This window comes from Myripristis murdjan, chromosome 4 (genome assembly GCF_902150065.1).
Source record: "Myripristis murdjan chromosome 4, fMyrMur1.1, whole genome shotgun sequence".
Classification (NCBI taxonomy): Eukaryota; Metazoa; Chordata; class Actinopteri; order Holocentriformes; family Holocentridae; genus Myripristis; species Myripristis murdjan.
In genome coordinates, this window is record NC_043983.1 from 24,122,246 (window position 1) to 24,147,136 (window position 24,891).

The 24,891-nt window shown below is 40.2% G+C and overlaps 1 protein-coding gene across 3 annotated transcripts in view; it reads left to right on the plus strand.

The window, feature by feature from the left end:
- The window catches only part of pde4ba (phosphodiesterase 4B, cAMP-specific a), a 195,472-nt gene that overhangs the window by 100,952 nt on the left and 69,629 nt on the right, over positions 1–24,891 (plus strand). Inside the window, exon 1 of one of the 3 annotated variants that reach the window (XM_030049072.1) lies at positions 13,918–14,095. The exons of the other annotated variants lie outside the window; for them this stretch is intronic. Within the exon in view, the coding sequence (XP_029904932.1) occupies positions 13,995–14,095 (101 nt within the window). The 5' untranslated portion in view covers positions 13,918–13,994. Of the gene's footprint in view, positions 1–13,917; positions 14,096–24,891 lie in introns of those variants that run through there. 3 annotated transcript variants of the gene reach the window in all.

A 24,891-nucleotide genomic window follows, 5' to 3' on the forward strand; every position in this document is an offset into this window, starting at 1 on the left:
TTTACCCAGTTCTGATGCTTTCTTCAAGCATCATTTCCTGAGGCTTCTATGAACAGCTAAAAGCTGCTGAATTTCAAAACAAATAACAATGGCCGACCACACAGGACCATGAGTCAAGTACTTTCAAACCCACTTGTTGCCAGGGAGTTTCACGTGATGTTTTATAGGGTCAATTTGGAAGGTCTAGCAAAGTCGTCAGTAACATAAAAACATGTTTTTATATTCTGTTGCACTTTTTTTCTTTAAACACCGACATATGATTTCAAGTGTTCTGTAATGTGCAACTCGTGATCTCCTTTGGATCATTTGTCTCAGTGGAAGGCTACAGTTGTTGCTAAAGCCCCCTGGCTTCAAAATGTGTGCAGTTGCTGAAATCAGACCCCACAGGTACGCACAATCGACATGTACACTTAGACAGATAGTGTTGTTGTGACAGTGATGGCGGTGTGTAGGAAGTGGTGAGGTAATAGGAGAAGGGACACAAAAGCCTAGTTTCTACTACACAGAGCTGACTGGGACTTCATTAATATTTATTACATAGCATTTACTCATTTACAATGGGTTTGCCACATTTCTGTGATTTTTTTGCATGTTGTTGCCAAAAGAGTTTTTTTTTTTTTTTTTTTGCCACAGGGCTGAAAGCATTATAAGTTGACCCTGTGCAGACCCCCTTGGCCTTGCTGTGAAATGGTTCCTGGTTAGGGGTTGTTGTTGTTATAGTGGACTAAAATGAGGCAGATAGTTGAGGGCCTATACAGTTGCAGCCATTTAAGAATTGATGATGCATCCTCTTTTGCCCTTTCATAGAAACAGATTAGAAACTTCTCAGAGCAGCTTCTCACAGCATGCAGACTAGATTATACCATGTGACCAACTGGACCATTTTTGTGTATTTTATAGGCAGCGGTTATTCCAACTATAGAGCAGTAGTAGTGTAAGTAAGGTAGAGCTAAGGCTAAGAGGGATTTCAGAGGAGGGGGCATGGCAAGTAACACCTGAGGTAAAGCAACTACAAGGAGTTTTTCCACATGTGAAACAAACTCAGTTTAATACTGATGCCTGCGCATGACCAACACAAGCAAATGAGATTGGCTATGTCTATATAGTTATTCTAAATGCCTATCACTGGGATGGTATCTCCTTGCAACCATGCAAAATTATTTATGACACACAGGCCCTGTTTGTAGTTGACCAGGTTCTGCTGTATTTACCTACGCTCTGCTCTGTTCAGTGTCTTGTCCTCTTTGCTGTCGCTTCCCTTGGCCATGTTTCGTTCCTCCGACTGCCATCTGGACTGAGCTGTGACTCTGCTCGCTGGTCAGCTACTGCTGCACCAGCCTCAAAACTAGCTAGCCCCCGACCCAAAAATGGTGTTGTTTTTTCCTGCTTCCTCTCTTGCATGAAATATCCTTACTGCAGGTGTTGCATTTTGCTGTGTTGTTATCTTTTTTAGTGAAGCTAAGCCAAACTTTTGAGCGTTTGCTGTGGTCAGCCACAGTCCAGGATGTAAACACAAGTATCTCCTCTCAAATGCTATGTCTCTCGCTTTCAAAACAAAGCCAGATCAACATCTGTATGACATGAGGTGGTGGCGCTCATGGGAAATGCAGTCATCATTCTGGTTTACACTACCTCTTTTGTCCACAGGGGGCTCCAAAATCAACTCAAAATGAAAGTTGAAGGTAGTAGTTAAAATTTTGACATAACAGTGTACTCAGAGGACCACTGGTGCAAAATGCTACATGAGATCAAATACATTGTCCTTTTTTCATATTGAGCTATGAATCAAAACAGCTCAGCTTGCTGTGGGAAAAAATCATTGCCTAACTTGTGCACTGTTGCCAAGAAAGCCAGATTGTTTGGTCCTTGTGTTGGCCCATGCAAAAAATACCTTGGCTACTGGAGGCTGGGGGATCAGAGATCATGCATGAAATGTGACCTGTGTGTGGCCCAGCAGACCTGAACTGAGGCAGGGACCAGGGTCAATTTCAGTGGGAGAAAGACATGCAGAGAGGTGAAGCATGGCCTCAGACACACAGGAAAACCGGCATGAGACAAAAGCAGTGAGGAATACTGGATTGGAGAATCTGCAGTTCTCTCAGGAGATACCTTTTCTTTTTCTCAATTCAAATACCGATGGACTACCTTTTCATTACAAGGGCTTGGAAATGTTTTGATAACACTACAAGTTCCCTAGGACGCCACTCTTGACTCAGAGATTCTTTTTAATCTTGCTGCAACCCTCCTTGCGGTCACAACCTATTTGCTGAAAACCACTCAGCAGCAGTGCCAGCCATTCTTTGATTGGAATGAAGACGTTAATGTGCGTGACATTATGCCCGTCGCCTGTCTGAGCCACCAGCTGCTACTCTGCTGAAACAGAGTTGCGGTGCATTTGTAAAGTGACCTAATTCCCAAAATAGGAGACCAGTGGATTCCCCAAACTGTCCTGTGACCACTCAACAGGGGGATCCCATTATGTGACCTCTCTGGGTACTGCCGGTGTAGACTTCCATCATCAATGACTCAAATCAGGCAAGGTTAATTTCCAAGTGCTAGTAGAGAGAACAGCACATTCATTTTTGATTCTGAGGAGTACCAAGACGATCATGATGACATCTTCCAAGCTGAGAGTTCCCATCAGCCCTTTCTGCTACCGTCGCCACTCCTGGGTTTGGTATGTGCAGAGAATAAAGGAGGAAGAGTGAGGATCCAGCGGTGTTACTGTTGCTCTTCACAATGTGGGGGTGTGTGCATGTGTGTCTTTACGTTTTTTGTCTGTGTCTGTGTTTGTGTATGTGTGACTGTGTGTTTCTCATTTGCACCATATTGCCTATGCTGAAATGAAAAGTGTAAACAGGGTGTGTGCGTGTCTTTGTGTCTCTTTGTGTGCACGTGTGTGTATAATGGTTGCTGATTGTGAAAGGTTGTCTATGTTGGTTCTCATTAGACATTAGTCTTTTGTAGTGGTTGCTCACTGGTGTAGTCTGTAAGTGTAGATTGCTGCTGGCAATTGCTGATAACCCTTTTAGAGGCAAAAAAAAAAAAATAACGTCAGTGCATAGGAGGAGAACCATGGTGTGAAAATTACTACTTTTCCCCCCTCTCTCTCTCTCTCTCTCTCTCTCTCTCTCTCTCTCTCTCTCACTCACTCTCTCTCTCTCTTTCTCTCTCTCTCTCTCTCTCTCTCTCTCTCACATCGTCTTTTACAGCTATCAGCAACATAAACACAAACATAGTGCCACCTCAGCCCACAATTGTATGTCTCTGTATACTTCTCTTTTCATCATATACAGTACTAGTCTCTTTCAAACGCCTCCGTATACAGTGCCAAATTACACTTTGGATCTGTTAAAAATACCACTTTCATTCAAGAGTCTTGTTTTTGCTCTTTCTGTGTATGCCACCAGGGGTTAAACTGGGGTTTGTGAGGAGTGGAAATCCTGGTCCAGTTAGGTTGGAGCCTGGAGGATAAACATGATAAACACGATGCAGTGTGCCTTCAGTGGGGAGAAGGGATGATTGAATCAGTGACATTATGATTAGCAAGCTCATCAGTTCAAGTTCATGAAATGCCTCAAAGTTAAGTAACTGAGATCGGTCATTAATATGTAGATCAGGGTATCACCGGCATAACAATGAAAGCTAATATAACTATGGATAATACTGCACCAGAAGAAGCATATACATTGAGAACAATAGGGGGCCAAGGATTGACCCCTGAGGAACTCCGTAGTTCACCTTGCAGTACTGAATGCACTCCTTTCTCTCTGAGAGACAGGACCTGAGTCATGACAGTGTGAGATCACAAATAAGTCACAGTCCTCAAAAAGAATGGTGTGATCAACAGTGTCAAAAGCTGTTCTCAGATCTAGTAATAGCAAAACTGAATAATTATTATCTCCATTTAAGTCTCAGTAACTGTTACGAGTAAATTTGAATAACTTTTGTACAAAAACATTTACTGATTAGGAACATACGATTACCAGACAGATAGACAGCTTGTCTTTGGTTCAGTCTGGTTGACTCTAGCCCAATAACTCCTGCATATAAGCATCAGTTGAGTAGCTAAAATCTACATGTGAATGTAAATGATTTTGTGCCTCTCAAGTTATCCAAGTGAAATGTGAGATTATGTGGTTCCTGGAGCGAAACCTCTGTTCTGAATCTGAGGGGATTCAAATGGGACCCAGTTTTTTCCAGGATATTCATAGAAGCTTTCCTAATAGAATTTATTCATATTTTATTGGATAATTAACCTGAGCCTTGCCTGAATAAGTAGGAGTATTCTTATAATTGCCATATAATTTATTAACTAACTACCTAACTAATTATTACAGCCTATGGCCATGGCTATGACAGTATTGCTACATTTTAGTCCAAAACGATTAAGTTTCACATTAAACATCCATTGTTTGGTGGTCCAGAATAACTGAAAGACCAATTTCCTTCTTGCTTCGACCCTTTGAGTTCTGAACAAGTATGAAAGAGCACCATTCTTGTCTTGTAAAACTATGTTATCTGGCCTCTCTTTCATTCTCTTTGGTATATGATTCTAGAGTGAATTAGCATCTTGAATAAGTTTGTGGATCGCAGCTTGATATCTTCCAACAACCTGATAGGAGGATATGGAGTAGATAAAAAAAGGTGCTGGGGTTGGAGGGAAAGAGAGAGCGAGGAGTAAGAGAGAAAACTTGGCTTACGGGGCCTTGTTATCTGATTCCCTCCTCTTATTCAGGATCAAGACCTCAAACCCCAAACACAAGTCATCTACTGTGTTCTTAGTTTTAAATATCCTCTACCAACACACACACATTATTCATTGGATTAAATTAAATGCATGCATATGCACTGACACACAAGCACTAGCACGTACAAAAACTGTCAGAGCATACAGTATAAAATAGCATGTGTGTTTGATTATGTCACAGTGACGTGCGTCCTGATTTCCTTTGCAGTATATAGTAGCCCTAAATAATTAACTTTGGCTGGTGAGGAAGTAAAGCAGATCCTTTGTGTAAGGCAATGTTGTTTTTATCTTAGCTGAGCCACATGTACAGACAAAAAGTACGTGTGCTGTGCCTTTTGTTATTTTGGCTATAGTAATTTGTTACCAGAGCAGGGGGTTACAAAGGTTAGCAATCATACTAACAACAACAACAACAAAAAGCTACATGTTTCTTGAAAATTGTAATAATTTCCTCTTCAAAAATAATATACCAAGGATCAGTATTTACTGATTGAGACCACCTCAGAGTGGATTATTCTGCTCATTGCATATCTTTACCTTATGAAAAAAGATAATAATTTTGCAGAAAATAAGCATTTAAAGTTATTCTATGGTCCACAAGCTTCTGCTAAGAAATAAAAAAACACTCATTGCATCGTGAAGCACATTAATGTGGAACCTAACAGGTATGATGAGGTTGCAACAGAGAGAGGAATGGATTAATTTCACTTTTATTTCAGGCCCAAAAATAGTGATTCTCTTCATTCTTGAGTCCAGAATAGTGCTGACATTTTATCCTATCAGGTAATTAATTGTTTCACCTGTCATATCAGGTCTAAATCAGTCCCTAATTAGATGACTAGGATGAAAACTGCATGGCAGAATAGGAAGCCAGCAGTAATCTGGACCCCACTGATCAGATTTTAGGGCTTCTGCCTTAAAAGTTGGCATAATGAGGGGATTTTTATCCTGGTATGCAGAATGTGGGATGTACAGGATGGCACTCCAGTCCAGAAGTCAGTCTGCCGGTTCATAGTCCACATGAGTGACTTGGTTTTACCAGAGCAAAATGTTTTCTAAAGAACAGAGATAGATTGTGGCATTTTTGTTGATGATGAAATGAAAGAGAGGGAGAAGGGTTGTAGTGGACAGGAAGATCTTGTGTTATTTAAAACCGATAAATAAAGCTTTGCTCAATAATAAGTAAATGTTTTAAAACCAAAGTGGGGCCATCCACAACTACTTCTTTACTATTGGTCAAGATCGCAGTTTTGTAGGTCAGAGTTAGTCAAACCTGCAGCCTACAGCAAAAGGAAAGTGCAAAATTGATTTGTGAATGTAAATGCTTGTAAATTTCTTTCGCTACCATAAGGACTGTTTTCATCTTAGATTCTCATTCTTGCGCCTACAGTACATACTGCAGTGTAATTCTGTGCTAAACCATGTCTTGAAACAAAAATCTTCTGAAGTCGATTCTAGTAAGTTACAGTCTGTTCAGCCTGTGGTATAATGGGCAGTTTGTTTGGGGGTCTTTGATGTGACAATGGGTTCCAGCTCAGCTTTAAGGTTTTTTACTGGTAGCACAAGTGAGCCAGTGGCTTTACATCATTGATACTTCTCGAAACTGATTCTAAGTTGCACATTCTGGTTAACACAGTGTGAATGCTGCTGACGTCAGGTTCAACACAGCAGTGTCGTGAGGGACGCTGCACCTCAACCAGGAGACTAGGTTAGTCACTGTGGAGCTGCCTTCAGTGCCCTCTTTTTCACACGGGGAAAGGGTGAGAGGCATTCTTGCTTTCACTCTCTCTGTATCTGAAAATTGGAGCTGGCAGCTATTAGGTAAGGGCTTGTTATCTCTTTGTCTGACCTCATCTCTCTGTTCCCTCTTTCCCACCTTCCATCTCTTTTCTATGCCCCCTCCCTCCCTCAGTCCCTCGCTTTTTTCACCTCATCATCCTCCTCTCCCCTTTTCATCCCTGTCCCACATCGCCATTCCCTTCTATTCTTCCATCTCTTCCTCATATCTAAAATGCATCGGTCACACTGAATAGAGGTCAATGAAAGCTTTGAGTGATATCTCAGGTGTAGGGATTAGATAAATGGAGTGCTTAAAGTGTGTGTGTGTGTCTATGCAAAAGTCACACAGGAGTATGTGTGTATCTGTGTCACTTAACAATTGTTCTCTCATCAAAAGGTGAGGTTTCCCTGGCAAGCTGTCATGATAATTGCCTCACCTGTGCTGTAGATCACACATGCACATGTACAAAATACATGTTTGGCATGAACCAGTTTAAGAGTGAACCTTTGTCATAAAAACACACATGCTTTCACACCCACATGCATGCACACACACATAATAGGGTCACCTCATTGCTGCTGCTGATGTCACTGTCACTGAGACTATGAAGGTGACGTGCAGACAAAGATGAAAGCCTCTAGATCTGCCCCCACAGAGCTGCACACAATGGCTGTCTGTCTATCAGCTGAGCAAGGCCTCCAGGCGATTTTCAAGGACAATATCCATGCAAGAGCACTGCACTTGGCCTGTATATGACGAGACAAGGTTGTGGAAAAAAGTCTAGTGCACTTCCAATGATTGGCATAGTTTTCCCCAGCTCTGTTTGTCTGCAGTTTTCATTAAAAAAAAAAAAAAAAAAGATGGCAGAGACAGCATACAGTGGAGAGTGACTGGAAAGAAAGGTGTGAGTGAGGATGACAGGTCACACAGCTTATCTATGGCATTTAAACCCAAAACTGAGTAATAGCGTAGTACTGTATGCATCAGCTTGCTAACCTGCTGCGCCATGAATCCCCACACACATTTTTCCTAGTATTGATTTTCAAATAAGGGTGTGTCTGCTCCTCTGACTTTTATTTGATTCTGGTTGTAATATCTTGTGAAAACCATGTATCTCCAGAATGTTAGCTTTTCAGAAACTAAGAAAAAATTGTGGTATTTTTTATTTTCCATTTTTTTTCTTTTTTTTCTTTTTTTTTTTAAGGTTTCAAAAACCCAAGGGATGATTTTTTTTAACCCATAGTGTAGCAAAAAATATTAAGTTTCAGCAGGAAAATCACCAAGATTTTCTCCCGACAGTGACGATTTGTGTTTTCTGATACTCTCAGTGAGGTGAGGTGAAGCTGTTGTCAGTTTCATTGAATTTTGTCAGTGTAAAATATGAATGGCTCATGAACATCACAGCTCCTACTAAAAACATTTTTCAGGATTTGAATACTGTAGAAAATTGCTTTTCTGTAATAACTGATGATTTGAGACTGATAGAAATCTGTTAGTGAAATACCATGTCGTCTCATTTCATTTTCAAATTGGTTGCGGGCCACTTGTGGTGTTAATGGACTTGTGAGGTTGGTGATAAAAGACTTTGGGGGCAGATTGGTAGGAAATGAACCTGTGAATGCTAAATTATGTACTGCAATGTGCACGGTTTCTCTCTTTTTGTAACATCCATGTCTCTCGGTCTCCTTCTCCGCTCTGTGACTAGTGTTGCGTAACTAAGCAGAGGAGTGGCCAATGGTGCGGGGTGGACATTGGAGCTGTACTGATTCCCCCTCACACCATGCCACTCATGCCACTTGTTTGTAGCACCCACCATATTATCATTTAGATCAGCCACAAACAGATTTACCAAGTTGGCTCAACAACCCATTGCACTGTGCACACATTATCATTTCCACCAAGTTACTCTGCATCCAGATAACCGTGATATGTGGTATTTTGAATTGTAGTTGGATATTTTTCCCCACCTGAGACTTGTGATACTATTGCAGTATTAGGCTTGTTTGGTAGTCATTTGTTTTGTGAATTGATTTCGTCACATTATATTATGAACAATCAGTAATAAAATAATTATTGTATTTGTTTTTACATTTTATATTTCTTTCTTTTTTGTAGTGTTTTACTCACTACAAAAAAGTAGAACTAGTAACATTAAGAACTGTGACAATGACTTTTTCAGACGCTATTTGAAAATGTAATGGCAATTTTTTTAAAAGCTTGACTCCATGGTAGTATTACATTGAAAATATTAGCTTGTTCTGCCCTCTACTGGGGTGAAATTTGCACAGCACTTAATGACAATTAACACATTATCTTGTCCGGCCGTAGGGAGACCAGTAGCTCAATCTACGGAAAATCTCAAAACCCTGAAACACTCTGAAGTTTGACACGTTTTGAAGTACTGGTTCCGAATTTATGAATCATCAAACAGACCAAAACCACCCAGCACTATGCGTTATATTACCTAGAAAGCTTCTACCTCTCTGTCATTAGGCCTGAAGCCCCTCTGAGCATGACTCATCATAGACACTGCGTATCATCGTTTCTCTGTCCATGTGCCCTCCAGAGCCATCTCTGATGTCTTCCCTCTCTCACAGTTCTTTAGCATTCCTCACTCCTTCACTGATTGACTTCCTCTATCACTGCATTTATCTCATATGATATATTACATGCTGTCCACTTTCTTTTATCTGGTTTCATAAGCCTGTCTCCCTGTCAGTTTGTCTGTCTTATATTGTGGTTGATTTCAGGGATCATCGGTGCTGTTTGATCCTAATTCAATGTGATTATGTATGCGTGTGCGTGTGTCTCTGTGTGTTTGCTAGTGTGAGCGAGACAGCGAGAGAGAGTGTGTGTGTGTTTTCATGTCAAGAGTGATATTTGTGCTTGTCAGGCTGTCAAACACACAAACAGCTGAGGTATTTGCAGACTTTCTGTTTGGTACATATAACAACACAAGTATGGACTTTTGCTTAAGTGTTTTTGCAGTGTTTTCTGCAGAGTAATAAATAAGTAAGCGGTCATTGTTGGTGTGTAAGTGTTTAATTATGGTCTTTTCCTCTGCATAAAGTCATGTTAAAGCTACAAATCAGGAGATAACCTGCAAGGTGATAGCATTTCTTTCCATTTTACTTGATTACAGGCTACTTATACATTCATACATACTGTAGGCCGATATATGTACATATAGATTGCAATTAATAAGTCAATAAAAAAAACAATAAAATTTCCAGACAAGATTTGATAATAGAGCTACCATGATTTCAGATCCTGTAGGAATAAAAATTGAATAATATTATAAATGATGTGTGGCACTGGGTCTGAGGGCAGTTTCGAAAATGTTTTGCTCATCTGGAGGCAACAGTGTACCTTGCTTGGATTTTCACCACTACTATCCTCTGACTTCGAGCAACCTCATCATGCAGGTACTTGCTGCCATCTTGTGGTTGCAGTCAAGAAGTGCTCATTTTCTTCATTAACAGTGAAAACATGCCATCTGTTGACTGAAGTTGAGTCCTGCATTGTTTTGCTTTAAACCTAAGACGGTGAACTGCTGTGAACCTGTGAACCAAGGTTGGTGTCCTGAGCTGAGGGCACAAAGGCTACTATTAAAAATGTTTTCTTTTTTCTATTTCTTTTTTCCTGATATGCAAACATTTCCAAAGTAAGCTTTGGAATATGTGTGAATACAGTAGTCACAGAGGCCCTGCCCAGCACTAAATAGTTTTATTGGGTGGTTGAGGTTGTTGTATCATCTGGTTTTTACAATAACGTTTCCTTATACTATATTTAGAACAGGTGCCAACATGTCACCTGAGAATCCACTTACGTTTAACCACTGTCGTTTATGATAAATGTGTTTCCACAGTTTTAGTTTTTATTGGATACATTTTGAGCTATAAGAATAACAATAACAACTTAAAAAATATATATGCATGCAGATTCTTGACAGGGTATTGTTTGCCAGTGGAAAATATGCCTCTACGTTGATTCATCCAGACGTTTTCTATTGTAAGTGGCTTAAGATATCAGCCATTTAAATCCTCAACTGTAGGTGTAAATTAGTTTTTCTGGGAAATTTTCCCTCCCATTGTCAACTCAGCACACAGGTCTGTGTCACTCCAGCGTCAACAGACTGTGATGCTGTGTCTGACGTCGCTAGATTATGCTAAGCACACAGAACTAGAGTGAACAGAGAGGCCATTCTTTTCAAACTAAGAAGTTCAAAAGGTAATTTTGATTGTAAATGTAAAATGACAGCCAAGCCTTAGCTGTGAACTCATGTCATGAAATTAAATTTGGTTCAGGGCATTAAATTCAAAAATGTAATGTAGTAAATACTCAGTTTTACTTTATAAATTTATGACGCTTGCTGGATATTCCAGCCGTCTGAGTCTTATGAGCTGATACACATAAAACAATAATCAAATAAAACAGTGTTGTCAGAACTGTGCAGCAGGCATCATTTGTATACCTTGCATGACTGTCATTATAACTCCACAAAATGCCCTTTCTATCTCTTCTTATTCTATGGTTAACCCTCAGGGGGTCATTAAAGAGGAATGCCACTGAGACGCTGCCATTGTCACAACCAGGACACGGCCCTGCCGCCACCATGTCTTCCATCTCACTCTCCGTTCACTCTACATCCACCGCCTCTCATCACTGTGCACGTTTTGTACAAAACAGGATGGTGAGCTGCACGGTGGCAGTGATTCAGCTGGGAACTCCATAACCCTGCTCCTTACATGCTTTTAAGTGGCATTGTTATGTGTCATCCATCTGAATCATGTGCCAAAGAATGACAAGAAAGCCTACTTGTCCTGCCATGACCCTAAAAGAAACTACCGGCTATCACTCCTCCAGGCATTTCAGACTCAGCCTCCATACATGTGCTTTGACAAGACAAGACAAGCATAGCTACAGCCTGTGATGAAGGATGACTAATTATCTCATCATTGATCCTTAGCAGTTACAGGGAATTTGTTTTTTGTTTTTTTACCCAAGACACACATCCAGAGAGGGTCAGAGTGCAGGGTGAGGTCAAAAAAGCCCCATGAGCTGATAGGAACTCAAATACCATGGAAAAGCACAGATGACAGCACACAGCTGAGCTGTCAGTCGCTCAGTGGTCACTTAATTGCACGCAAGAATGATCTTGGTTGTTCTGGGAATCAAACCAGAAACCTTTTCCACTGGTGGCAGTTTACTATTTCTTTGAGGTTTGAGTTAAAAAAGTGGGAAGCTGAATGTAATAAAGTAAATGTAAAATACAGTTACCCTTGGCCTCAATAATATAAATATATTGTTACACTTAAAAGGTGAAATAATGCGTTTGAATTTTCAAAGGAACTAACAAAAAAATCATCCTCCGTTTTTGATTTGCTTGTCTGTGATGGTATGCTTTCCTGCCAGTGGAGGTTACAAGGCCGTGCGAACCTCTGTGACCAATAATAGGTAGCATTAGTCCAAAAAAAACAAAAAACAAAAACAACACAGCTGCAGATGACAGCAGTTTTTCAGCTCTTTAGTTTTGGTTTCCGTTTTATGTTGTCTGTTTTTTTTTCTCCGTCTCTGACTGACTTTCTCACAAGTGACAACATGTAGAGTAATCCACAAGCAGCTCTTGAATCATATGACGCCTGAGCTAAAGAGCCTTTTTTTTTTTTTTTTTTTTTTTTTGACCTACTAAGCTGTTAATGTTTCATCATATGAAGCTGATATGCAGTCCAAACTGTCAGCCTGAGTTATGGTAATATCTTGCCACTGTAAGATATAACAGCTTATTTATTTTAATGTTTCACAAAACATCAGTTTGGATCTACGCCAGTGAGTGAGTGGTTAAAGCAAATTTTTATTCTAAGATTTATATTCATATACATCTTACCACAAACCAGATTGCTCATGGTCTGTGCCATTTACTTATAAATTTGCTCAAAAACTGAACCACACCAGATCTTTGTCTAATTAACTGCCGTGATTGGTTTGTTTTTTCCCAATTTTTTTTTTCCTAACCTAAGAAACAGAGAAGCTCAAAAGACACTCAGCCTGACCTGACCTTTATCATAAATCTGGCACTGGAGGTATCCTGACAGGAGGTCTTGGGTAGCAGTATAGTAAACCATACGACTTCATCCGGCACAGAGCCCCCCCTGCACAAGTGCCAGATGCCACCTCTTTCTCACATAGACACACACTGACAGTTAAGGTAGACCTGCTTGTCAGAACACAAACTGACACAAGTCACACTTTCATGCTCAGTTGTTTCAATATTTATGTCTCTAATCAGGTACATTTATAAAATGATTTACCCAGGAATGAATTAGAGTTCAGGAGGAGTGCATATGTTTGGTTTATCTTGTGAACAGCCATGTGTTTGGTTGGTGTGATTGTGTGTGTGTGTTCCATAGGAACAGAGTTAATGTTAGTCAGAAGCGATGGATGGACTGGATGGATTGTGAGTCCACTCCAGTGACTCCACTCCACAACTTGGATGTCCCTTCTTGCTCAGCCGGGCCGCTCTGAAGGGAACAGAGCCACACACACACACACACACACACACACACACACACACACACACATGCATACATACACACACATGCACCATGGGGAGGAAGTATAGCCTGTGACGGAGAGTAGAACGCTCAGCAAAGAGAGAGAGAGAGAGAGAGGAGAGGAGAGTGTATGTGAGAGTGTGTGAGTAGAAAGAGTTACGAGGTGTGATGCGTGGACCACTGCTTACGTTGATGTGTGTATGTGTGTGTGTGTGACGTGCGATTGAGCTTGAGCTTTTCGATAAGGTGTTTGGGTGCCTGTCAGCTGCTCTTAATGTGCCGTTGAAGTTATGGTTGCTAGATGAGCGACTGTATATATTTAACTTTTTTTTTTTTTTTTTTCACTGAAGCTGTAGGTAATAGTTGCGTAGATGTTTGACTGTGTAGTGTGAGTCCAATTTGTTGTATGTGTGACAAGTACTGCCGTTAATATGAAGTGAAGCGTGTGTGTTTATGATACTAGTTAGCATGTTTTGACATTGTGCATTAGATGCAGCTCGTGTGTGTGCGAGTGTGTTGTGCCTTGCTTGCTTGTATGTAAGGGCATAGAGCTTGTGCTTGTATTAATTGCCTTTGCTGTTTGTGTGGCAAAGTGTGTATGATCAAATGTATGCCAGTGTATTTCTTAATGCCGAGTGAGCAAGTGATGATGTACATTCAGTGTTGCTGCCATGTTAGTGTGTGTTTGTACGTTTGGTGGTGCTGTCTCTTGTGTGTGTGAGTGTATTTATTGTGTATAATGTATGTAGAGGTGTGCTGGGCTAATGTGTGACTGAAAATGGTGCATGTTTGATACTAATAGATGTATTTATTCAGTAGGCACCAGCTAGTATGTGTGTGTGGAGGTCTGTGTGATGGTGTGTGCTTGGTAGTGTCTGCATGAGTGCGTGTGTGTGTGTGTATTGGGGCGATGTACCGGCGTTCACCCTGTGCCAGAGGAAGGGTTCATTTTGACTTCAGTGAGGAAGTCATCAGGAAACTCCACGCCGCTAACCATGGCCATGCTCACAGGTCAGGATGAGGCTACCAGCTACACACACATGCAGACACACACACATGCACACACACACACATGCACATACACAATCACATACTTTGTTTTTCACACCCAAACAGAAAGATTGGTTTGTGTTTGGTCCTTGGTCCTCCATTATATATGGTGCTATCGGAGTTTTTAGGATGTATTTTATGTAGTAGGCTGTCCAGGACTGTAATATGAACATGAAATTTAAATTCGTCACTCCTCCATTTGCTGCCCTTGTTTCTCCTGACGACTATTTCAGCAAAGTTTCATTTACTGATGTGTTTTCTTGTACTTGCCCTCAGCATTGATCTTTGTGTGTATATATTTGTGCGGTCTACCTGTATTGTGTGCATACAACACATGTGTAGTGTCACTTCCCATTTCAAATACGTTAAGTAAATCCAGTCATGTGCTTCTCATCACCGCAGTAAACCTTAGCTGGAATGTGCGTATGTCTGTGCTGTCACATGTTTCGGTACAAATGCTGAATTTATGGTCTCAGGGTGCCATGGTTTCAGACTGCCTAACCTGTTCGTACGTTAACATTTTGGACTCTGGTTTGATGCCTTTAAAAGAGTCAAGTACTTAAAGGCAGACTGTGCAGTTCCACCACATTTTTTTTTTTACTAATGTTAAGAAAAACATAAACAATAGAGCAAAATGTTCTTATATTTTGGGTTATGATGGGGGTAAAAGAGCAGTCCTGAACTTCTGAGGCAAGTTTTAAGATCTTGAATTGAGTGGCATTCATCAATCTTTACCACATCATATTAAAGTGGGCGTGCCCTCTCCTTTGAAACTGCATAACCTGCTTTTAACAATGCAAATAAGCTCATACTGTAGTGACAAGTTTTAGAAAGAATTTTGGGTATATTTAGAGCCCAACATCACATTTACGGTCTCAAAGGGCTTTACTGGCCCACAAGTTTACAACAACAAACAAACATGACACCCCATGTACTTGTTGTAAGATAATTATTTATTTAATTATTTTTTAAATTTTTATTTGGGCTAGGTAAAAATATTAATTTTGTGACAAATCACAGTTTTCATTTGAACAATCCAATATTGATTGTTAAAACTCTGAGGCTGATCTTTTAATCTATGCCTTAGTTCAGTAGATGTGTGAAGATTGCTGCTTAACATTATTTGTAGCACGCCTCCTGTCCTGCAGCTATTGTCTGCAGCTGACCAAATTACATGTTTTGAATGAATGAACAAACACTGCCCTCCCCTTAAAGCCGGCACAATCAAGCCTAAAGGCAGATGTCATGGTGCATTTTGGCTTCAAGAAAGCATCATAGTGAAGAGTTAGACAAAGGCAAAGCTATATGTAAGCTGCAAGACTCTATTGTAGCTGAAATATTCTTAACTGAATTAATAGGGAATCTAATTGGAATTGGTATGGCATTGACGTGAAACCTTTTAAATCCAAATCAGCCTTATTTTCAATTCATTCAGCCACAGCGTGAATCTGTGTCTGTAGTCTGTCTGACAACAAAACTACCCACAGCCATATCTGTAAAACAGGGATGACATTGAAAGGTCTGTAGTCTCCTCAGCCTCTAGCAAGTGTGTTGGATTTGACTTTGTTGTCAAGCAGAGTTTGTCGTCGGACCCTTTTAGCCTATGTGTGGAGCCTCCAGTGATTTCATTGGCTACATAAACAGCACTGTGCTACATACAACTGCCCTGAATGCTGTTAATCTATATTTCCTGCTATTATGTTTCCCTAAATGAAAACGGGCTGTCTGGAGATTCCTGCTAGTTCTCCACAGGGCTCTTCTGAAGAATATCTTTTGGTGTTATTTTAGACAATATCCTGTCATTGAAGGAGGACATGAAAGGAGGAGAGAGATGGGAAAGCGTGAGAGGGGTGAGACGGCAACATACTTGCGGGAGATAAGAAGGGAAGACATGTTGCAAATGTTGTGCCCCAGATTTAAACCCTATAATGTAATGAGTGCCTGGTATGCGCCTTAGCCTGCTAAACAACATGGGCAGTTCACACAGCCTATTCTCTTTGTTTAGAAACAGAGGGAGGCAGAATGTAGATACCAGCGTGGAAACTTGTTGGTTGATAACTAGTTTCAGTAATTCAATTTTTTTTTACATTTGTGTGTGTGTGTGTGTGTGTGTGTGTGTGTGTGTGTGTGTGTAAAAATCAATGTTCTGCTAAGCTCACATAAAATTGCAACAAAGTAAGCTGCAGAAAGGCTCGTTAACTGAAAACCGGCGTCAACCCGAGGGACATAATTTGTTCATGGGTATTAGAATCAACTGCCAGCTAATTGTTTTTCTCTTGTTGTGACATACAAGCCTTGAAGCATTTTATTTTTGCAACTCCTTATTATAATTGCATACTGAGTTAAGAGTTTGACTGAAATTCAACTCTGATAAAAAAAAAATGAACTTCTCCTGAACTTCAGTGTAAGTAAAATGAAGCAGCAAAGAAACAAATACAAGAAATACCCTAATAAGCAGGAAAATATGCTTATGGTGGACTGTTGGAAGTGAAAGACTTCTGTAATTTTTTTAAGGTGCCAACCAGAAACCACACTGGGGCTCACCCCAGAGTTACTGCGGGTACAGTGGCTCAATTGGAGACATACCAGCCTGCTGGCTTTACAATGTTATAAGGTTTAGGGCTTATTATACCAACAAACAGAGCTGAGAACCACAACAAAATAAACATAACAGAATATGCTTTGAGTGTCTTACCAAGGTGTGAAAATTGTGTTGAGAATGACCTGAAGTGAAAAACAACAACAAGAGTGAAGTGCGTACTTGACAGGATGCAGAGTGTCAGCTCAGTGAGCATTTTTTGAGAAGCTGGGTCAAGTGATCCATCAGCTGTGCCAGCATGCATGACAACTATCCTCTGAAAACACTGTGCGCTGTAATTTTTCTTAACATCTCTGCAAATCTTAAAAAGCAGAACAGTGCCATTACTGTAGTTTTTTTGCAATCATGTAAGGCAGTTGAGCTCTGCAGACTGTGGGCACCCACGGCTGACACTGAGACGGGTGTGTTCCAGCTCTGTAACTGAGGGTTTCCTGTGGAAAGTACTCGACTTTAATAAGGACAACAGAAGTAACCAGATGGTGTGCTGCACTGTGTGTTAGACTCACTGGACAGGTGGACTCGTATGAGACACGTGGAAGGTTAATTAGTCCTCCTCATATTTCTTTGTGCCTCACATCCATTTGTTAATGAGTGTGCTTTTGTGTGTGCATGACCTGCAAATTATTTACACACATACACCTGCTCTGTACCATTTATGGTATTTGTATGTGCATGTGAGTATACATCCCAGATAGCTCTTCACACACCTAAAGCCAAAACAGGTAATCTCTCAGAGAAATTAGTTTAACCAAATATTTGGACAGTGACCAGGGTATTTTACGAAGAAACCTTTAAAAATCCAAGCTTCCGCCACAAAGCCTGACTTGAGTGAGTGTGGCTTTTTAATAGGAGCTATTGAGGTTTTACAAAAGGCAGTTGCCACTCAGTCCATAAGGCTAATTCAAGCCAAGCTTGCACAATCAGTACGTGAATGTGCATGTATGCAGCAACTAAAACTGCAGTGATTAAATGCATTTGGAGTCTTTTAATAAGGGCTTTGAAATGATGAAAGTTTGAACAGGATGTCGTTTTATTCAGTACTACTGAAATAGTATTTTTGTAGCGACAACATCGCAGGGACCAACCCTGTTTCAAAGTTCCATGTAAATCCATTCAAAACTATCTGAGATATCAATATGAGCTCACAGACAGACAGATACTGCAGTAAGTAATAACCAAGAAGGAACTACTGTATTAACAAAGCCTAAAAATATCAGTCATTTTAAATGCATAAGAATATTTTAAAACTGCAACATGATGGTGGACATTCTGCTGATCACTTTGATAAGTGATCACTGTATTTATTTGCTTATAGGTACACCAAAAGGTAGTGGCAGAAAGTAAGTATGTTTTAAATAGTAAATGTATTTAGCTTCCATGTCATCATATTGAGTGTGTGTGTGTGTGTGTGTGTGTGTGTGTGTGTGTGTGTGTGTGTGTGTTTGTCCATATGAACAGTAAGCATTATTTACGTAAGGAAAAGAGCACCTGCCGTTGAACTGGGGGAGGAGCGCGACTGGAGGACATGACGTCAGCTGAGGAGCTGCACTCCAGTCCAAAAGGGAGAATTTCATTCATGCCCTGTACACTGCGCAGAAGATTATTTGGGATGATTAGCCTCAGCCTAGCACGAGCACAAAGGGGTTTCAGTACAGCCTACATCTGTGTAAGAATGCAAACATTGTTTAGTGCCGTTTTTATCTGAATATTTTCATTCATATTTGGACCCATACTTGGCAGCTCTCATGTCTGGTGCTGAGTAATTATACACTGTCAGCTATAGTGTGCTGATGAATTGGTGTACATTCATAAATTATTGCCAGAAGTCTACATTATCCTGTTTTGACAGCAATTAATTTTATATGAATACATTAAAAGTTGATTGCTTTGGAACAAAAGAAAAATGCAGTTTTGCATGTCAGTGAGAAAAACAAAGCTTTAACTCCCATGTTTGATGTGTGTGTAATGTTGAGGTTCATGCCAGCACACAAAGTTAGAGTTTAAGCCTGAGTTTTAGGCTGCCCCGCACCAGACTTGGTTGGAAAGACTGGTTACCACAGCAGTTGAACGCGGCTCATCATGAGCTTGATTGAACTTCAGTAAACCAGACTAACTGATATTAAGCCTGGATTATCCGGTTAGCTTTCTCTGTAAAATACGCCCCAGATTCCCGGCACAATAACAAGGATGACAGCTCCTTTGATAAATAGCAGATTTCCCTTTTACACTTTTGTTCCAGCGTTGGCCACTGACCTCAGAACAATGTGCACTGCTGGCATTAACACTCCATTGAGAGAACTGAGATAAAAAAAAGGTTAAACTTCTTTTGATGTAGAAGCATTTTGAAGGCTTAAAATAGTCTATTAACTCCAGTCCATGTTAAGGCTGAGCAATTAATCGAAATATTATCAAAATTGCAATATGGCCAAGTGCAATATCCAAATCGCAGGATCTACAGTTTTTCTGATAAAGGTAAAATGAAAATGAAAAATGAAAATTATAATGCAAAGTTATTATTCCTACTAAAATCATGAATCATTTCGCAATTGCAGTATCTGTAAAATTACTTGCAATATGAGTTTTTTTCTTTTCATTTCCTTAAGCCTTAATCCATATGGTAATTGCATTGTCTCAAAAATTATAGAAGCATTCAACTGGGACACAAATAACACAAATTGACACATTTAAACCCCTATCTGTGGCAGTGTGATACATGGAAGAGCATTTTGAGGCAAAAAACACCAGCAACATCGCCTGCAGTTATTGTAGTTGGTCTCTTGGCCAAAAACAATGTGGCTTAAATAACAGGCTTTGAGGAGGGTGCAAGGATTTTCAAATTTAGCCATAGACTCATCTAGTAAAATTTACAATGAGGCCACTAACTCGCAGCCTTCTGAACACATTGCAGTGGAATTGGGCATCGGTCAAACGCTGCAACAGAGAAGCTGTCAACTTTTGAAGTGGGTTCTTTAGAATCTGGCAATGCATTTTAAACTTTCCAGAACGAGACTTGAAAAAACCCAATATTTGTGCTTGCTTGCCTTTGGGTGGAGTGCAGTGCTACGTCCTAGAGGCCGTGGTTTGGCAGCATTTTATTTGCAGCGCTGTGCATGTATTATATGTTGTTATGGAGATGGATAAACAGAAAAATAAGGCTAGGACTCATAGGTCTTTGGTGGTATGTGGTTTAGATTTCTGAGGGACTGGTCATAGTTGAAATTACTGTATGCACCACTGCTGTGGAGTGGGGCTGATGATGACAGTGATGACGGCAGTTAGGATAATGGTGAGGATGATGACAATAACAACAGCGATATTGATATTGACTTGGAGGGTTAGTAAGGATTTAGATGTTGGTGATGTGTTGTGATGGTGATGATGAGAATAATGATTATGGTGATGAAAAAGAAAAAGAGGAGAATAAAAATGGCAATTCCATTGATTATTATGGCAACAGTGGCAATATTACCGTTCGTAAATTACTTTACATCATAGGCAGATGAAGGTTTAATGGTGGCACACTGCTTTAGTCCCACTTTTGAGGGAATAAATAGCAGTGTCTGAACCAGAGCGTATTCCCTCTGCAGTGCACACAGCACAGTAGCACAAGGGGAGAGGCAGGGACTCTGACCCAGGGTCTAAGCCAGAGAATGTAATGGAAAAATTATCCCACAATGCAATTTGCCAGTCCATGGAATGCTTTTTAAAGCATGTCCTGTTAAATGTCACTGTCACTGCTCTCTCTTCGCCTGTCTCACTCTTTCTCTCTGCTATAGAATATGCTTCAGTATTCTCTTCTTCTCCTCTCTCTAACATACATCTCTTTCTTTCCTTCTCTTTCACTCCATTCTCCATCATGCTTGTCATCCTGTGCGATTTTCCCTCTCCCTCTCTCCTCCTGTCCTTCTTTTCAGCCTTCCCCTCCTCTAGTTCCCTGTGCTGTGATCACCATCGTCATCATCATCATCACAGTTTTTGGCTAGTTTCACTCTGCATTTCCTGAAATCATGTGATGTGAGATATTGTGTATATAGACCGTAAGTGATTCTAAATGAGAGCATCTGCTTTATGACATTGTACCTAAATGTGCATGTGTAATGACTTGGTACAAGTCCTGATTACGTTGGTGGCCTATTTTCTATTAATAACTGATGTATCTAGCCAGTACATGGACTCGTGATTTATCTATGTTTTTGGCTGCACATTACAAAGGTGATTCTCTTTGTGATTTTAACATGTGATGCCTGCTTGCTTTACACTAATGGCTGAGACCACAAATGGTTTATAGGCATAATCCTGGGTTTCTGTCTAAAATGACAAGCAAAATGTTTTCTTTAGTGTGGTTCCCAGGGCAAGAGGATAGATTCCTCACCCCGTGTTATACAACTAGAACTTGGACGCAACTTGATACTGAATCTCTGAAGTTAGGGGCGGCAGGAAAAAAAAAAAACACAGTCCATGCTAAGACAGCCTAATATGTTTTTTGCGAAATGGGTTGTCTACAGAAAATATTCAAGCATATTCTAATGCCACTCATATAGTTCGAACAACTTTCTAATGAAAAACAAATGCAACCATTTTTTGGCATTGATCATTTCATACTGATGTCATCAGTTTCCCAGCCAGTTGGGGTTTGGCTGGTTTGACAAAGGAGGTTTAGGCATGATGCAATAGTGAATCATTCCACAGTTACATTATTTGAAAAAAAAAAAAAAAAAAAAGCAGAAATGTAGTTATGCTTAAATGTTCCTCTGTGGGTCCATTGGATGTTTCCATTGTGAATGTCTTAAACGCCACAAGATCACGTCTGGAAACAGACTTCTTGCTAAGGATCACTGTTGGGAAATTACGACTCGCTGAATATCCCTGAACAAGAGATTAAATTTCTCATTTGTGTCCTGCTGTAAAGTAGAATCCCTGTTCCAGCTGAATATTAAAACTTGTCCTGGGAAATGTCAGCTACAGTTTGTGCGTGTTACTAGCTTTGGGCAATAAATGTACTTGTAAATACATGTGGAATAGATTACTGTAAATTTACTGTGATAAGAGGAACAGATATCGTGTTGAATATGGATCAAATTCAGCCAAATATTACAGTACGCGATTCATCACTAAAAACGAATCAAATTCAACTGTGTTTTTGCGTGGTCTTTTGGGATCATCATCAGTTCATCATCTTCTGGCACATTTCACCGAGCCACTTGGTTAGACACTAAAGTCTTAGCAGGGTCCACTGCCTGGCCCACAGATTTCTACTTCTCTTCCTCAGTCCCAGAAAAAAAACAAAAAAAAAAAACACTTTTATAAGATGTTCTAGTACGGATGCATTACATTGGCAGGTTTTTGTCCTGATTTTTCTTGCCACTGGGTTGTTAACATTATTAGCATTCCTCATTTGGTGATGGAACAGATTAAAAATTCACAGTGTGTGCGTTAAAGGGATATCAGGGCTTACACAGGGACAAACAGGAGGTGTAACCATGGCACCTCTGTCTACACAACCAGGCAGACAAATGACCAGCGGTTTCCCATCACCATAGCACGCAGGATGAGAGCAATTCAAGTACAAGAATGCACACTCACTCATGCACACACACACACACACACACACACACACACACACACCCTTTGTATTCACTGTTATTACTACTTCCCACTTGTTATTACCCCCCCCCCCCCCCCCACACACACACACACACACTGACACACACACACACACACACAGAATCATCAAGCAACTTTTAGACTGTAAAATACTTACTACTATAATGACATATTTTAATCTACATAAAGCAGGTCCATGGATGCCACCATGTTCACCGCTAATCTCACGTGAACAGCTCAGAGCTTTGCACTGGCAATAATGCTAGTATATTTAAAGCAAAATTTTGTAAATTTTGAACTTTGGTAGAGTACTGGGTTGTATCATTAACTTGACATTATATGTATCCACATGATGGTGAAATATCCTCATTAATTGCTCTAATTGCTTCATGTTCCCCTTGGCAGGTAATCCAGAAATACTGAATTTGGGTATTTTTCATTGGTTATTATTATGTATGCATAGTCTCACTTTTTCCATATCCATCGGTAGATTGCATTCCATTTGCCGGAATCCATCCAAACAATTTCCAACATTACGTCAAAAAGTATCATCATCACTGTCGCGCAAACAGGACATGTAGCCGATCCCCGTGAACAGACAGGATACTGAGTCGACCCAGGAGCAGTCTGCCAGTCGTTGAGATTGCATGAAAAGCCATCTGGCCCTCAGTGACTACTTCCTACCTGGAATCAGAACAGTGCAAAGAGCTGAGTCATTTCTCAGGAAGAAACATACAGTAATATTTGGCTGAAATCTTCCCTCTTCCCCTGTCTTGCTTTCACTTTCTGTAACTCACCCTGTTCAACCTAGAGTAGTTCTTCTTCTTTCAAAGCACTTCTCAAGTAGAAGTGCTGCCACTTAGTTGGTATTTTACTTAAGTAGATGTAGAAGTACTGCTGTTAAAATATACTTGAGTTAAAGCAAAAATTGGCTCATTTACAATGTACTCAGGGTTAAAAGTTACTGAGTTACTTTTTCAAAACAATAAACCGTGTTTTCTGTGATCCTTTGCACGCAGTTACAAAAGCATGAAAGTTCACGGTTCAAACTACAGTAGATTCTTTTAAAGGTGCAAAATTGATGAGGGTTGATTGAAGTGAGGACCCTGTAGACTCAGCTGACAAATGTACAATGAGCACATAAAGCACTGTTTTCATTGTGCACATCTTATTGGAAATTTGGAAATGCCAAAAAGTAGAACCCACAAAGTTGAAGCAGATTCTTCTTCTCATGTTTGCTGACTGAGCCTTCATGGTGAAAGTTTCCACAATCTGTCATCGATCATTTGTCCTCTGTCATAGCAAAGCAAAAATATACTTAAGTGAAAGTAAATTAAAAAACGTAGAAGTACAAAAAAGCTGACAGGACCAGCCACAGTAATATGAGTAAATGTAATGAATTACTTCCACCTCTGCCAGTATCTGCCCCCTTGATCTGAGATATTACCAAACTAGGTAAAAACTAGACTATACATCTTTGAAAATCAGTGAAACATTTTCCATATCTCCAGCTTCCTTTGTTTATTGATTTGTTTCGGGCTTTATTTACCCAGACTAAACTCACTTGAAATTGGATATACTGTATATATCAATAGCTCAAAGTGCAGGAAGGCTTTATTAACTTTTGTTTAGTAGTTTGACCAGAATGGAGCAGCCTTCCCTTCTCAGCTGCCATAACCCCCAGTCACTCAGACAGTCCATCATTCAGCTAGTCAGCCAATCCGTCGCTCAGTTTCTCAGCCAGTCAGTGATTCAGCTCGAACATGGGAAAAAAATTACCTATCACCTGGGTATATCGTGGTGAGGTCACAGGGATCACTTCCTTGTCACATTTGTGAAACGTAACACTGAAAACAATACTTCCTCCTTCTGTCATCATCAGAAACCGTTTGAAAATGAGACAAAAAACTAGTTGCGAAAGACATGTTATTTAGATTTAGATGTAGATGTAGATACACACAAACACACACACACACACGCACACACTAATGTACATCATTGGACTTCATGGCACGTTGTGACCCTTTTAACTCGCACATTGTCAGATCCCTGCTAGTTGTGCTAGTTTGAGTAATTATATCCCCTGACCCTGGATAACTCATAATTTATTCCCTGCAATGAGGGATTTGGTCTATGCTTTTTTTGCTGTCTAAACAATTTGGATGAATAATCCTCGTGCTCATCCTGTCTCTCACCAGAAAGCATGCTTCTGGTTGACAGAGCATGGAAAGGAATTCTGACGGCATACATTATATAAACAACAAAGTATAGATGCGTGTTCCAAGCCTCTTTCTTGTCAGGACACATTTCCATACTGTGGTGTGGGGTGGGGGCTGGAAAGTTCTCCATTATTAATAAATTACTTTGTTAAAAATGTGATTTTTCTCAAGTGGAACTGGAAGAGAAAGGCTTGTATATAAAAACCTTTTTCTCTCTCTATTTAGCTATCTATCTATCTGTCTGCCTGCCTGTCTGTCTGTCTGTCTGTCTGTCTGTCTGTCTGTCTATCTATCTATCTATCTATCTATCTGTCTGTCTGTCTATCTCTCTGTCT